The following is a 15,100-nucleotide window of genomic DNA, read 5'->3' as shown; positions in this document are numbered from 1 at the left end:
TACATGAAATAATATTGTCTGCATTTTTTGAAATACTGAGAGGCTGAGCCTTACAAAATATTTTTACTCTTTTAGTAACTGGTTTAAATATTGTTCTACCCTAGATAAGTGATTCTCAGTCCAGATAGGATTGCCTGGGTATCTTTTTCAGAAAGAATAATGACTGGCCCTACCCCAAGCCAATTAAATCAAAATCTCTTAAGAGTGGGACTGATCATCAGTGGTATTTTTTGTTTTGTTTCATTTTATGTTTCTAGGTGATCATAATATGCGGCCAAGTTTAGAGTCACTGCTTTGGCAGGAATGAGTGGTATTTTTTCCCATCAGGCCACAGCACCAACCACATTTCAAAGGTACTCAGGAAACATTTAACTGATAGTGATGGAATAAATGAAAATGCACCTCAACTACAGGAGAGACCTAGATGTGGACCAGCATAAGAATTTAGATTTCAAATGTTTGTGACGGGAGTTTGGTCCTGAGCAGTTATCTAGGAAGGTTGGGGGGGAAGGGGGACAGGAAAAGGAAGGTGAAAGAGATGGAAAAGGCCAAGAGGGGACTCCAAATTAGTGGTAGCAGGGAAGGAAAGTTTGTGCATGAGTACCTTGGCAGCTGTTGCCAATTAATTATTCCTACTTAACGAGCATAGATATCTTGGGAACTATTTGGTTAGAAATTTGTGTTAAGGCAAGTATATTATACTCCCAAGACCCACTAATTTCTCCTCTCTCTCAAGTAATCAAGAAGGCTTTATGGAAAAGATGAGATTTGAACTGGGTAGTTGATTAGTAGAAGGAAGAGGATTGGAAACACTTCTAAGCTATTGGAGCAAAATGAAAGAAGTTTGAGCAGTTTTAAATTAATGAGCATAGCTAACTGAGCACTGTGAGAATAACTTCTCAGAATTTGGGGAAAGAAATTTGAGCTAGCTTAGTAGATTTTTAAGGAATGGTAAAGATGGACAATGAAGGGCCTTGAAGGTTGGCTCTGGAATTCTTTTTGCTAGTGGAACTGTTTTTCTCTTTCCTAAAGGTTTTTGCATAGTTGGTGTATAGTAAAGGTTGTTTAAGGAAGATTAACCTAACTGGTGATGTCTCAAGAAGGACTTAGTAAAGATAGCTCTGAGTTGAAGCAGGGTAGTAAATTGTCCTAGCAAGCTAAAGAGTGTGAATAACATGGTGAAAGATGTCAGATCCAGGAGAAAAACGGCAGAATCAAATAGGCCTTGGCTTTGGGAAGCCTGATATGATTAAGAAGTGGTTGGAAGGAAATACAGTGAGAGGGTGCCAGAGAATTAACATGATAGCTACTGTGGACATGATAGCTTTCAAAACCATGAAATCCTATTTTCATGGTTAGTACTAGAAATTTCTATTGTCTCTTCCAAGCTCTGAGGATATTTGAAAATATTTCACTTCCACCCCACCCTGATGTTCTCAGTTCTGTGAAGTACTGGGAAGGATTTGCCCACATCATGGCCTTACTGTGGCTTATCTAGCTTTGTATTACCATTTCTGTACCCAAGTGCCAGCCTTAACCACGCTGAGATTCAGCTTCATCCAGAAGATGAGCAGAAAAGATGCCCCTCCTTCTCTTCCTTGGCTAGCCAAGTTCTTTTCTGAATATAGATAGCAGATCCTGTCAAGTGTGGAAGCCTTCCTATGTCTGGGACAGAAATTTCCTCTCTGCCTTTTTCCTTTCCATTCTTAGTGGTCTTTGTTTCTCTACTTATTTTCAGTTTTTACATACAAGACCTATGCCCCAACTCCCTTCCCTTTCTCTTTGAGTATCTCTCCCCGTCCTTAATAGGAGACTTTTCCTCGGAGAAAGCCGCCTTTCTCCAACTTATCGGTTTCTTTGTTCTTTCCCCTGATTTCCATCTTGGCAGCATGGCGGTGCTTGGCAGTTGAGTGTGTGGTGCTGAGCTATGGCCCCAGTAGCCCCTTCATTTCCAAGGCAGCCTGTCTTAACCTTTGATTTTTTGTTCCCTAAAGGTTACAACTGATTGCTTTGAAACCCAGGCCCAATAAAGCCAACAGCTGTAGGGCTAGCAAGGTGTAATCTAGGTGCTAATTGACGTTTGAACATATTTTAACTATACTGAAGTTTTCATTCTTTTAAAAAATTATGACATCCAACTGACCTCACATAAATTATTATTATTTTTTTGCCTGAACTGGGGGGATATCCATGCTGCTTTTACCAACGTACTATGAATCTTATTATTTTGGTTCATTCACTGTAGTCAACCTGCACAACTGAAGGTTTTGTTTCATTTTGTACTTTTCCAGGGTCTTAAGGAAATTTGGAAGCCATTTGAGGTCTTTTTATAATCCTCCAAGCCTGTGTTTCCTAGGTAACATTGTAGTGCCTCATTTTATATTTAAGTACATGGCCATACCAATCATTGACTAATTTTAGTCTTTAACTTGAATTAGTTAGAAGTCATATTTTCACCAAGAAAAGCAATATTCAAGTGAAGGCTGATTACCTACATTCTATGTTCTGACATGGGTTTCTTTAAGAAATGTTTATAAAATGTTTAAAATTTGGGGTGAGGCATTTAGAAGATCTTGATTGTAAAACATTGCTTATTCAAATCCTCTGTGATTTGTATAACCAAAGACTTATCACTGAATTATAAAGTAAATTTAATTAAAATGTCAGTTCCCTAAATGTAATTATTTATTTCAGACAATGAAAGATTATTTTAGGTAGTTTTTTTATGAAACATTAGAGGGCACTATTATTAAATTCCCATGGCAAGGGAAGGAATGTGATGAGTTTGACAGAGCTGTTTGTGGAATTTTGAATAAAAATGCTACATCCCATAGAGGTGCTACACAAATGTCTTGCAATGATGCCAGTTACTGGGAATTAGTCTCCTGGAACTGCCTTTGTATATTGTCACATATCAGGTTGAGTTGGCCAAAATGGTCACAGGCAAGGCCATGCGAGCATAGGCAGTGACTGTCAGCTCACAAAAAAATGGATGTAATTGAGTCCTACAGTAAATATCTTCAAAATCTCAGTAGAATGATAGAATTTGAATGTTAATTAAACCTGTTTCCTCGTGTATGAGCTTGTGCTCCATTGGGAGAGCAAGAAGTGATCAATAAATACAAGGCAATGTGAGCAACAAGTGGCCCTGTCTCAGCATCTTGTCCCATCTTGCACCAAGGTATAGACCTGGATGCAGGATTTTTAAAAGCTCAAGAGTCTATTGACTAGATTTAGAGTTTTATCACATATAGTCACTGCAATTGTTACTTTTTGCTGTAGATTAGTTTAAGAAGTTACCTTTGGACTTTCACAAGTCTATAAAATAGTTTATATTTGCTAACATCTCTTTTCTCATTATCTGTACTTTAGTAAGTTATTCAAACCTCTCTATTCCTCAGTTATCTGAGGACCTAACTGGCACCAAAAACTTTAAATTTTCTCCTCTACTGAACTTTCATAGGGTCTTTTCACTGTCCTCTGGCTAATGAAGAATAATTTTATACTGAACAAAAGTGAAATATATATAAGGATTTACATAGAAAGTTTGGTCCCCAAATAGACATGTGTGGGAGATATTTATGAGGCTGGCCAAAATTTTTCTGAAGGCTGGTATCTTCTCCCAAATTAGGGCTGGTCTCTATGAGGATGAGGACCACAATGTCCCTTATATCTTCCTAGTGACTGTAATAAAGGTTATTTGGGAAAATAAAGTGATGCTCTATGTAAATTATACATGACTATTTTTAACCATTCACATATGCAATATGGTCATACATAGCAAAATTAATTTTTAACATTTGTAGGCTTAATAGTCATGTTTCAAAGTATTTTAAAGCAGCCCTGTGGGTCCATGGAATGTAGTTATTTCTAATTTTGCTGTGGTATAGACATAAGGCTGCTGTCATGTCATGAGTCCAGCTAGCTGCCCAACCTTTTGCAACCAAAGGAAGCTGTTTGCTTTTTTACCTGTTACTGGAAAAGTAATAAAAACCTTTTTTTGGTGGGGGGGATGGAGATCAAAAATGCCCTAGAAAGACAACTATAAAACTAGTGTAGTTTAAGGAAATGGTAATTTTTAGATGGGAAATAAAAGTTTAGGAAACATAAGTGAGGAGGGAATATTGTATTTGCCAGGGCTCACATCACAATCAAGAATAAGAAAACTTGATAAGTAAAAACATTTTAGCCATTTTTCCCCTCCAGTGCAAAAGCTTGTGAAAAATAAAACATTACTGCAAATAAAAAGACAGTTAACTTGTATTTAAAAATGTGAAAGCACAAAAAGACCTGGAGGAAACTTAAATGCATATTGCAAAGTGAAAGATGCCAGTTTGAAAAGGCTATATACCAAATGATTCCAACTATATGCCATTCTGAAAAAGGCAAAACTATAGAGATACTAGAAAGATCATTGTTACCAGGAGCCAGGGAAAGAGAGAGATGAATAGGTAGTACACAGGGCATTTTTAGGGCAGTGAAACTATTCTATATGATACTGTAATTGGCAATACATGACATTATGCGTTTTCCAAAACCCGTAGACTTGTACAATGCAAAGAGTGAACCCTAATGTAAACTATGGATTTTAGTTAATAGTAGTGTATCAGTATTGGTTCATCAATTCTAACAATTGTACCACACTAATACAGTTCATAAATGATAAGGGAAACTGGTTTTGTGTGAGAGTGTCATATGGGAACGTTCTTTATTTTCTGCTCAATTTTTCTGTAAACCTGAAGCTGATCTAAAATAAATACTAATTTTTTTTAAAAAGTTATGTATAGGAAGCATGTGACTTGACAGAATTAAGTCAATTGACTTTAGCATGGAACAGTCTGAAAAGGAAATCGAGAAAATTCAATTTACAGTAGCAACTAAAAGAATAAAATATCTAGGAATAAACTTATCCAAATATGTAAAGGACTTGTATGAAGAAAACTATAAATCATTGCTGAAAGAAATTAAAGAATATCTAAATAAATGGAAAGGTATTCCATGCTCATAGATTGGAAGAATTAATATTGTTAAGATATCAAAGTGATTTTCAGATTTAACACAATCCCAGTAAAAATAAATCCAAAAGCCTTCTTCTCAGAAATGGAAAAGGTTATCATTAAATTCATATGGAAGGGCACGGGGCCCTGAATAGCCAAAACCATCTTGAAAAAAGAAGAAAAAGTTGGAGGCCTCACACTTACTGATTTTGAAACATATTAAACAGCGAAGTAATCAAAACAGTATGGTGCTGGTACAAGGCCAGGCTTACAGACCAACAGAATTGGATTGAGAGTGTAGAAATAAACCCATACATCTATGGCCAATTGATTTTTGATAAGAGTTCGAGGTCCACTCAATAGTGAAAAAATAGTCACTTTAACAAATGGTGCTGAGAAACTAGATATCCACATGCAAACAAATGAAAGTGGACACACCTACCTCACACCATATACAAAAACTAACTCAAATTAGATAAAAAAACATAAATAGAAGAACCAAAACTATAAAACTCCTGGAAAAAAATATAGGGCAATATTTTAGTACCTTGTATGAGGCAATGGATTCTTAGACTTTATTTCAAAAGCAAAAGCAACAAAAGAAAAAAGTAGATAAATTAGACTTCATCAAAATTAAAAAACTTTGTGTACCAAAGGACATTATCAAGAAAGTGAAGAGACAGCTAACATAATGAGAGAAAATATTTGGAAATCATATATCTGATAATAGTATAATAACCAGAATATATAAAGAACTCCTACAACTTAACAACAAAGAAAAGACAATCCAATTAAGAAATGGTCAAAGGACTTGACTAGACATTTCTTTAAAGAAACTACACCAATGGCCAATAAGCACTTGAAAACATGCTTAATATCATTAGCCACTAATCTAAAATTCAATTAGATACCACCTCACACTGCTATTATTTAAACAAATAGAAAATAACAAGTGATGGTGAGTATGCAGCAAAATAGGACCCTTAGTACATTGGAAATGGGAATGTAAAATGGTGTAGCTGCTGTGGAAAACAGTTTGCTGATTCCTCAAAAACCTAAACATAGAACTACCATGAGATTTGGCAGTCACACTCATCTGTATATATCCAGAAGGATTGAAAGCAGCGCCTTGGATAGATGTTTGTATACCATTGTTCATATCAGCATTATTCATAATAGCCTAAAGGTGGAAACAACCCAAATGTCCATCAGCAGATGAAAACTAAATGAAATTTTGTATTTACATACAATGGAATGTTTTTCAGTCCTAAAAAGGAATGACGTTCTGATAGATGCTACAACGTGGATGAACTTTGAAGACATCATGCTGGTGAAATAAGTCAGACAAAAAGGGACAGATGTTGTATGATTACACTTAAATAGCTAGAATATGCAAATTCATAGAGATGGAAAGTAGACCACAGGTTATGTGGCGTGGGGAGGAAGAATGGGAGTTAATGCATAGCGGGTACAGGGTTTGTGTTTGGGGTGATGGGAAAGTTCTGCTGGTGGATGGTGGTGAGGGTAGCACAGCATTGTGAATGTGATTAATATCACTGGATTGAAGAATGCGAGTGGCTGAGATGGGGAGTTCATGTTGTATATATGTTTCTACAGCTAAAGAAAAAGAAAAAAAGACTAAAGAGACAATAACAACTAGATGCTGTATAAGATCCTGAACTGGATCTAATAATGGAGAAGAAAGGCCTAAAATGAATTACTGGGACATAAAAATTTAGAATATAGACTGTAAGCTTTATATCAATGTTAAATTTCCTGCACTTATAACTGTACTTAAGGTGGTTACATAAGTGAATATGCTATTCTTAGAAAAAGTACATGAATGTGTATAGTGTTCAAGGAGTACAATGTATCCAGCCTACTCTCAAATGTTTAGAGAATAGTCAGGTTAGGTGGATGATGGATATATAGGTAGAATGATACAGAAAATGTAGGAAAATGTTAAAAGTTGGTGGATTTGGGTTGAGGGTATGCTGGAGTTCTCTGTATGAGTTTTGTATTATTTTTGCAACTGTGCTGAAAGCTTGAAATCATTCCAAAATAAAAAATTTTAAAAATTATTTGAATAAATTCCAGGAGCTGAGCAAATATTTTCATGAAATGTTTCCAATGAACCCATCTTCCCTTCCCATGAGTGGGGGTTGGTTTGAGAATTTCAGCAAGGCTACTCTCTCTCTCCCTCTTTCTGTCTGTCTCACCCACCCTTCTTCTTTCTCCCTCACGATAGGTAACCAGACAGGCCACATCAAAGATTGGCACTACTTGGCAGCTGAAAGTATGCCTAGAGTAGAAGGCTGAACAGACCAATCATCCCATGCTATGCTTTTGTGAGCCCATGTGTCTAAAGAGAGGATGGTGAAGCTCAGACTTAAAGCAGCTCAGGATATTTCCCTTGTCTTAACTGAATCCTGGCTTCTCTTCAGAATACAGCATGTCCTACAGCTCTCTTGTATTAATTTTCTCTTTCTGTGTAACAAATTACCACCAATTTAGTAGCTTAAAACAATGTACTCTTGTCATCTCACTATTTCCATGGGCCAGGAATCCAGACATGGCTCAGCTGGCTCTTGTAAGTAGCATCTCAGAAGGCTGCAATCAAGGTGTCAACCAGGGCTGTGTTTATTTCCAGAGCTAGAGTCCTTTTCCAAGCTTATGTGGTAGGAAGAATTCAGTTTCTTGTGGTTGTATGACTGAGGTCCCCATTTTCTTGTTGGCAGTCAGCTGCAGACAGCTTTAACATCCAGAAGCCTCTCGCAGTTCCTTATCATGTGGCATTCTCACAGTTCCTCTTAGAACATTGTTGCTTACTTCTTCAAGAGGTACTAGAGATTGAACACAGGACCTCATATATGGGAAGCAGGCACTCAACCACTGAGCTATACTCATTCCCCTAGACCATTTTTTAAGGGGCCAAACTGATTAGTTCAGGCTCATGAGGAGTGAATTGCTGTCTGGTTTGTTGTAGGAACTCCAGCTCAGGCACAACAGATATTTTCAGCAAATGACCACTTTATGACTTAACACAAAGGATCCAAAAGAGCAGGGAAAGAGATCCCATCATGGTTGGTCCCCTGGAGAGGCCAACTGCTCCACAACACCATCTCATACAAGAGAGACACTATTGCTGCCAGAGGGGCTGCATTTTTATACACCACAGGGAGGGAGCTTTGCCAATGAGCAAAAACCATTCATCAAGCAACTGCTGTGCCCTGGCAAGCAGCTGGGACTGGTTGAGATTTAACATCTCCACTGGCAGCCTATGATCTCTTGAGAAGTAGAAAATACCAAACACCTGCATGTAAATAAGCAAAAATGGAAACATACTGAACACCTGCTCACAAACATGCAAAAGGGAAAAAAGAGGGAGTAGGCAAGGGCTAGGAGACGGCCACTGAGTGTGTCCATGACTTCCCCAGCACCCACCCAGGATAATCTCCCATGTTAACTGATCATGATCTTTTCAACTTTGCCTTATGAGGAAAATAAACCATCATATTCAAAGGTTCAGCCCACACTCAAGAGGAGGAGATTATTGGGCATGAGGCAAGATCTTTTCAACTTTGCCTTATGAGGAAAATAAACCATCATATTCAAAGGTTCAGCCCACACTCAAGAGGAGGAGATTATTGGGCATGAGGCATTGAGTGTCATCTTAGAATCATGCTGACCCCACCTGTTTATTTCCTCAGGGTCAGGAGAGGTGGGACTAGTATTCTGTTTGCTCTCCATGGGTGCTTCCAGAGCAATACTCTTCTGTCTCTTGTGAAAATTAGCAGCAACAATAACAAATAAATAAAACATAGACTTTGAGACTCACTCCATTTGTCATTATCACCTTGTCTCCCATTTTATGGCCATCTTCTCTATTCCTTGCGTCTCCAGTTCATTCATAGAAAACTTTGGCGCTTGACTCACAGCTTTCTGCTTTGCTCCAAGCCCACCTTACTGTGGATGACTTCAACTTCCGTGTCCACTACATGAAGATATGTCAGGAGTTGGGAGAACATAGCAAAGGGCATTGTGTTGGCCCCTTGATTCTTTAAAGGAATTTCAGTGAGCTCAGAAAAACTATAGAAATTTATTTTGCTGTTGATTTTGTATTTTATATCTGGTCATTTCATCTTTTGTTCCTTTAGATACCTCAGCAATTTATTGTTTTTGTTTTGTTTTGTTTAATTCAGCCTACTTTAGCCATGTTGAGAGCTGAAGGAAAGGGATTAGGAGCCATGTTTGGGGTGCGGTTTTAGAGCCAGAACATCTCAACTCTGGGCACTGGGGCTTGGCATTGTCTGTAGTTATCAGAGTAAGGAGACCCTGGTGCTACAAATGCCATATATTCGTTTTCTATTGCTGCTGTAACAAATTACCACCCACTTAGCAGCTTAAAACAACACAAATTTATTATCTTGTAGTTCTGTAAATCAGAAGACCAAAACAGATCTCACTGTCTAAAGTCAGAGTCAGTGTGGCTTTGCTCCTTTCTGGAGGCTCAAGGGGGAAATCTGCTGTTCTGCCCATTAGCCTGCTGACAGAATTCAATTTAGTCTGAAGACCCTTTGTCTTACTGGCTATAAGCTGAGAGATTTTCTCAACTTCTAGAGGCACCCTCATCCCTTGGTTCCTGGCCCCCTTTCTCTTCAAAGCTAGTGTAAGGCATGTTGAAATCTCTCCCATGCTTTGAATGTCTGCCGCCTGTTCTGTCACCCCTCTTTGACCTTAGCTGGGAAAAGTTCTCTGCTTTTAAGGACACTCGAGATTAGATTGGGCCTACTCAGATAATTCAGGATAATCTCCTGTCTCAACATCCATAACTTTATTCACCACTATAAAGTCCCCGTTGTCACATAAGGTTAACATATTAGGGTGTAGCTATCTTTGGGAGGGTATTATTTGGTCTACCACATGCCTCCAGATTAATTCTTTGCTGTTACTAAGCAAAAAATTCTTATTTGAAAATGTGGTTTATTTGAAGAGAATAATTAAGATCATACTGCCTATGTGAATGATTTTATTAATTTTCTTTGGAAAATAAATATCAGGAAACTGCAGGAAAGAAGTAGAAGAAATGAAGAAATGGGGAGGCTGTACTTGAAGAAAGTCTTTACTTTTTAAATAATGGTTTATGTTGCTTTCTACATGGTGAAATGCATAGCCATAATGGGACAATTGTAGTACATTGATAAAATACCACTAAAATAATCTCTGAATTAACCACTTATTTCCATTTCATCTTTTAAAAAATGAGGCAACCTATACAGAGGTGGCATTATGCTTATGAAGGCAAATATCTGAAACTGATCAATATTAGAATAATCTTATCAAATTGTAGGTACATAATGTAATACATTTAACAGCTTCCCTTCTCAACAGACAGGATATTACCAATCTCTTATTTTTATGATGCCTCAATAAAATTTATTTGATTTTAATGTCTGTTGTCATTCATATGTTGAGATTTAGGTTGCCATGTAAAATATTACATGAACAGTTTAAGTGATTCTAGACTATTACTCTACTTTAAATATTGTCCAGTAATAAACCTTATTTATAGTTTTTGAGAATGAATGTATTGTTTAACTTTTTCATCTTTCATTTTATTTATCTCATTAGCTAAGAAACCTTTCCAGTTTAGACCTACGTCATATCACTGAACTGGATAATGAAACCGTGATGGAAATTGTCAAGAGGTGCAAAAATCTTAGCTCTCTCAATCTCTGTCTGAACTGGATCATAAATGACAGGTAACCGCTGTAACATCTTAAAAATACTTTTCTGGAGGGAAACATGCTTTCTGTGTACCAAATACTAATTATCACGATAACAAGGCATGTCAACCTTACATGAAATTGAATGCAGCCATGCCTTTTCAAATTGATATGTTTAAAATTTGAAAACCGTGTTGATGTATAGTTTTAATCCATCCATTGTTTATATTTGCAACAGTTTTTTTTGTGTTCTATGATTCAAATATTTGCCTAAACAATTATAACAGCAACAATCTGGTGAACTTTTTGTTTTGTCTTCCATCCAGGACATGTTGTTTGTTTGTCACTTCAAATTTTTGTAACTTTTCTGTTTGGTCTTACTGTTCACTTATCGAGAAAAATGATTCTGAAACTATCACAAACATTATTCATTCTGAGCCTTTCTCAAGGATGACATTTTGTCCTCTGTAGATACATAAGTTGTTTTAAAAAAATGGAAGTCATGTGATGGATAGTTTAATGTATGGTATAAAAATGTGTAAATGGAAAGTCTTTTCTTATAATCAAGGATAAACCCATTTTTCTCGAAATATTGCATGAGAAGGAAAAGATGCAGGAAAACCCTTCATAGTAGACTTTTATAATGAAAATTGCATGGTGGCAGTATTGTTGCTTATTAGTTTTTTAAATATGTGAAAGACAGGATTCCTATTCAGTAACTTTATGAAAATAACATTTTAAAAAAATGTAGATCACCAAATTATTTTGCTTTCTAATACAAAGCACTATTTCAGCTAAAATTAGAACCTATTTAGATTTAAGTATTTTTATAAATAAGAGCAGTAATTTATTGTTTGTCTCAGAAAATGCTTCAATTTTCATTTGTTTTTTAATTTTAAAATTAAAAATCATGTAGACTACATTTTTCCCAATTATGGTAAATTCTAGTGACAATTTCTTAAATTACCCCAAATTACTTTTTAAATTTTCAAGGTAATTTTTTTATTTGTAAAGAAACTTTAGATTATGTAAATGTTACATCAAAAATATAAGTGATTCCCATGTACCCTACCCCACCCCTACTATTTACATTTTATGATAGCTTTTGACTTGGTTCTTACTTGGTAAAAGTTTTCCTTAAATTTTCTTGAAAAATTCACTAACCTACAATGGGTCATGACAATGATTGATAAAAAATGCTTATTGTTCTTGAATGATAGTCAATGAATGACATACATTGAAATCTAAGCAAAATTAAATTAATGGAAATTTAAAAAGTGAAGTCCTCCGAAATCAACATTCGTCTACATAGTCAATATATGACACTTAAAATAAATTTTTAAGAGTTTTTCATAACAAATGATATAATAATGGCACTAAGAAACGTTATTCTAAGTTTTAGGGGTTTAATATTAGCTTAATATTGATAAACTTAGATAAAAGTCAGAGAGCTAAAAGGAAAAACTGTTTCTGCAAAAAATTATGAAAATGATTGCCTTTAAGTCCACAACAATTTACTGTTGTATAGATGTCCTCATTTAACTATATGGGTTCTCTCCTAAGTAAATATTTTGCTTAGGCTTTGTATAATTTAACAAAGATGCTTCAGAGATTTCTAGTCTTCTACCTCTACAAATGCTTATAAGTAGGCAGACCTCATGTTATCTTTCTTTCCTTTTGTTAGACTCAGGCTGTAATGGTTATTTGGTATGCGATCATAAATTGATATATATATTTATTTATATATATATCATAAATATATGAGATATATTTGCAAGGAATGAAAGTGTATTTTTATGTTTTTAATGGAAAAGTTTGGTTAATTGAGAAAACATGCATTTTAATGAGATTGAGCAGTAGAGTTTTAAAGATCAGACTTTTCAGTTTTAATTACACTACTTGCACTTACCCTGTGTACTATAATAGAAGTTTCAGACATTAAAACCCATTTTTCAGTATCATCTAAATTACTCATCTTATTGTTCTTGCCATACTGTATTACTAAGCTAAGTAATATTTATAATTATATTGGTATAAATCTAGGCCTTCCTGTCAGACTTAATTATAATTTCAGCACTTAGCTGAGTTGGGTTAGTAACCTTTCATATAGAGGGCACTGGAATGCACTAATGCATTTAGCCTATCAATTAGCTTCTGTTTTACATTTGTTCATTGTTATTATGCTTCAGTAAATCAGGAAGCATTTATTAACACACTACTAAATACTTGGTACTGTATCTCAGCCTGTGGGGCACTGAGTCTCTGCTCCTCTGAAAGGTGGCTCTCATTAAGTAACATAAGATTTAATAAATGAGATGATAGTGAGCTTTATAAGAATAGCAGGGGAGGAAAAAAATGTTTTTACCAAGGTAATTTATAGACACTCTACATGTGTTCTCAGTTAATCCCCTCAACATCTTTTGTTCAGGGGAAGGCCATATTATACCTATCAAATTTAGACCATTTGTTTGGTCTTTGGCTTTTCATGTGGATGTATTTCTCCATCATTGTTGCAGTAAAAAATTGTATTTAGTACAAACAAGAAAAAGCAAATGGCTAATGAGTTCTGTTCACATTTTGTATTTCATTTCTGTGTTTCACACACAGTTGACATTTGTACGTAAAATTCTTAGTTTTTCACTAATCTCATTATTTTCTTTCATAATAAAAGTATAATAGAATCATTAGATATTATTTTTTACATAATACATAGTAAAAAGATATGTACATAATATTGCTAGCTTTAATATTCTGCCCATAAAGATCAGCTTTAATACTCAGATCTTTATATGTGAGAATTATATTAGATTTTTAAAATTATGTGTATACTTTCTTTTGAAGTTCAAATTATAAAATATGTAGTAACTGAAGGCCATTACTGTAATGCTTATGGTACTTTTAAGTATTTTGTTGTCCTTGAATTGATCTGTGTGACTAAGACATGCTGTTCTTTATCTTTGTTTTTTTTAAAGCCCTTTTTGTGTTTAGAGAGTTAAACAGCATGATATTTTCTTATATTCAGAAGGATGGTATTTGACATTTACCATTGCTTTTGAATACAAATAAAATCCAAGTGGTTTATGAAAAGAGGACATTGACTATTTCTATCAATGATTTAAATTAAACATCTTGTTGTTGTGTCTCCTCCATTCTTTCTGACTCTAAGTTTATTGAAGTGTTTATTTGTATTTGATATTAGTCTTTTGTTTTTTCACATTCGATTTTGTCTTCAACATTTTTGGATGTCTGGTACAGAGTCCAAGCAGCATGGTTTGAATGGAAAAAGCAAATATGTAAAAAACTGAAATTGTTCTGACCATCATCACAGTGATAAACCTATATTGACTCTTTTGTTCTTTTTTATCAATAAGAATTTAATGAAATCTAATTTATTCCTAATAGATCTTTACAAAAGCTTTTTAAAATTTTTAAATTGGCATTCAAAGAGAGCAATTAATCTCCCCATTTTCCATTTTTTACATTAGCCTTGAAAAAAAAAAACATAGTTTAATCATGTGATCTGTAGGTCCCATTATCATATATAGGATCGTTTCATTGACAGTTGATCCTCTTGCTCATGAATTAGGATAACAGCATAGAATAATAATTCAAGAAAATCAAAGATTCTCTTGCATCCATTAGCTAAAGTCACAAAATACAATGAAAACCAGGCTGATTGCTAAAGTAAAGTTTGCTGCCAAGTAGTTGAACTTGCCTACCTAAAGATTTACTCTTTGTATTTGCAGTTTTTAAAATCAAATATATTAAATTTGTAGAAAAACACTGATAACTAAGGATACTCTCTTTAAAGAGTTAATTTGCTATATGAACCTTGTATTTATGTAAAGGGGCTATTGCATCAGTGCACACTCTAAAACTGAGAAAATTTAGATCTTAGACTGTTGTGGCAGGTTTCTTTTGAGTATACAATAGCATTTACAGTATGGGGCTATTTCACTTTATATATACTACAGTTTATAAAAGTAACTAGAAGGAAGCAGACGTGGCTCAACTGATAGAGCATCTGCCTACCACATGGGAGATCCAGGGTTCAAACCCAGGGCCTCCTGATCCATGTGGAGCTTGCCCATGTATAGTGCTGATGCACACAAGGAGTGCCATGCTATGCAGGGACGCCCCCCATGTAGGGGGCCCCCATGTGCAAGGAGTCCACCCCACAAGAAGAGCCGCCCCATGCAAAAAAAACGCAGCCTGCCTAGGAGTGGCACTGCACACATGGAGAGCTTACACAGCAAGATGACGCAACAAAAAGAGACACAGATTCCTGGTGCCGCTGAGAATGCAAGCGGACACAGAAGAACACACAGTGAATGGACGCAAGAGAGCAGACAGTGGCGGAGAAGGGGAGAGAAATAA

The 15,100-nt window shown here is 35.5% G+C and overlaps 1 protein-coding gene across 1 annotated transcript in view; it reads left to right on the top strand.

Annotated features, from left to right (window-relative positions):
• FBXL17 (F-box and leucine rich repeat protein 17) overlaps positions 1–15,100 on the top strand; it is a 574,296-nt gene that overhangs the window by 207,345 nt on the left and 351,851 nt on the right. The window contains exon 6 of the mRNA XM_004484091.4: positions 10,629–10,759. Coding sequence (XP_004484148.1) covers positions 10,629–10,759 — 131 coding nt within the window. The remainder of the gene's footprint in view (positions 1–10,628; positions 10,760–15,100) is intronic.

Source organism: Dasypus novemcinctus, chromosome 2 (genome assembly GCF_030445035.2).
Source record: "Dasypus novemcinctus isolate mDasNov1 chromosome 2, mDasNov1.1.hap2, whole genome shotgun sequence".
Lineage (NCBI taxonomy): Eukaryota > Metazoa > Chordata > Mammalia > Cingulata > Dasypodidae > Dasypus > Dasypus novemcinctus.
Note: the sequence above shows the minus strand (reverse complement) of the source record. Positions and strands in the feature narration are given on the sequence as shown.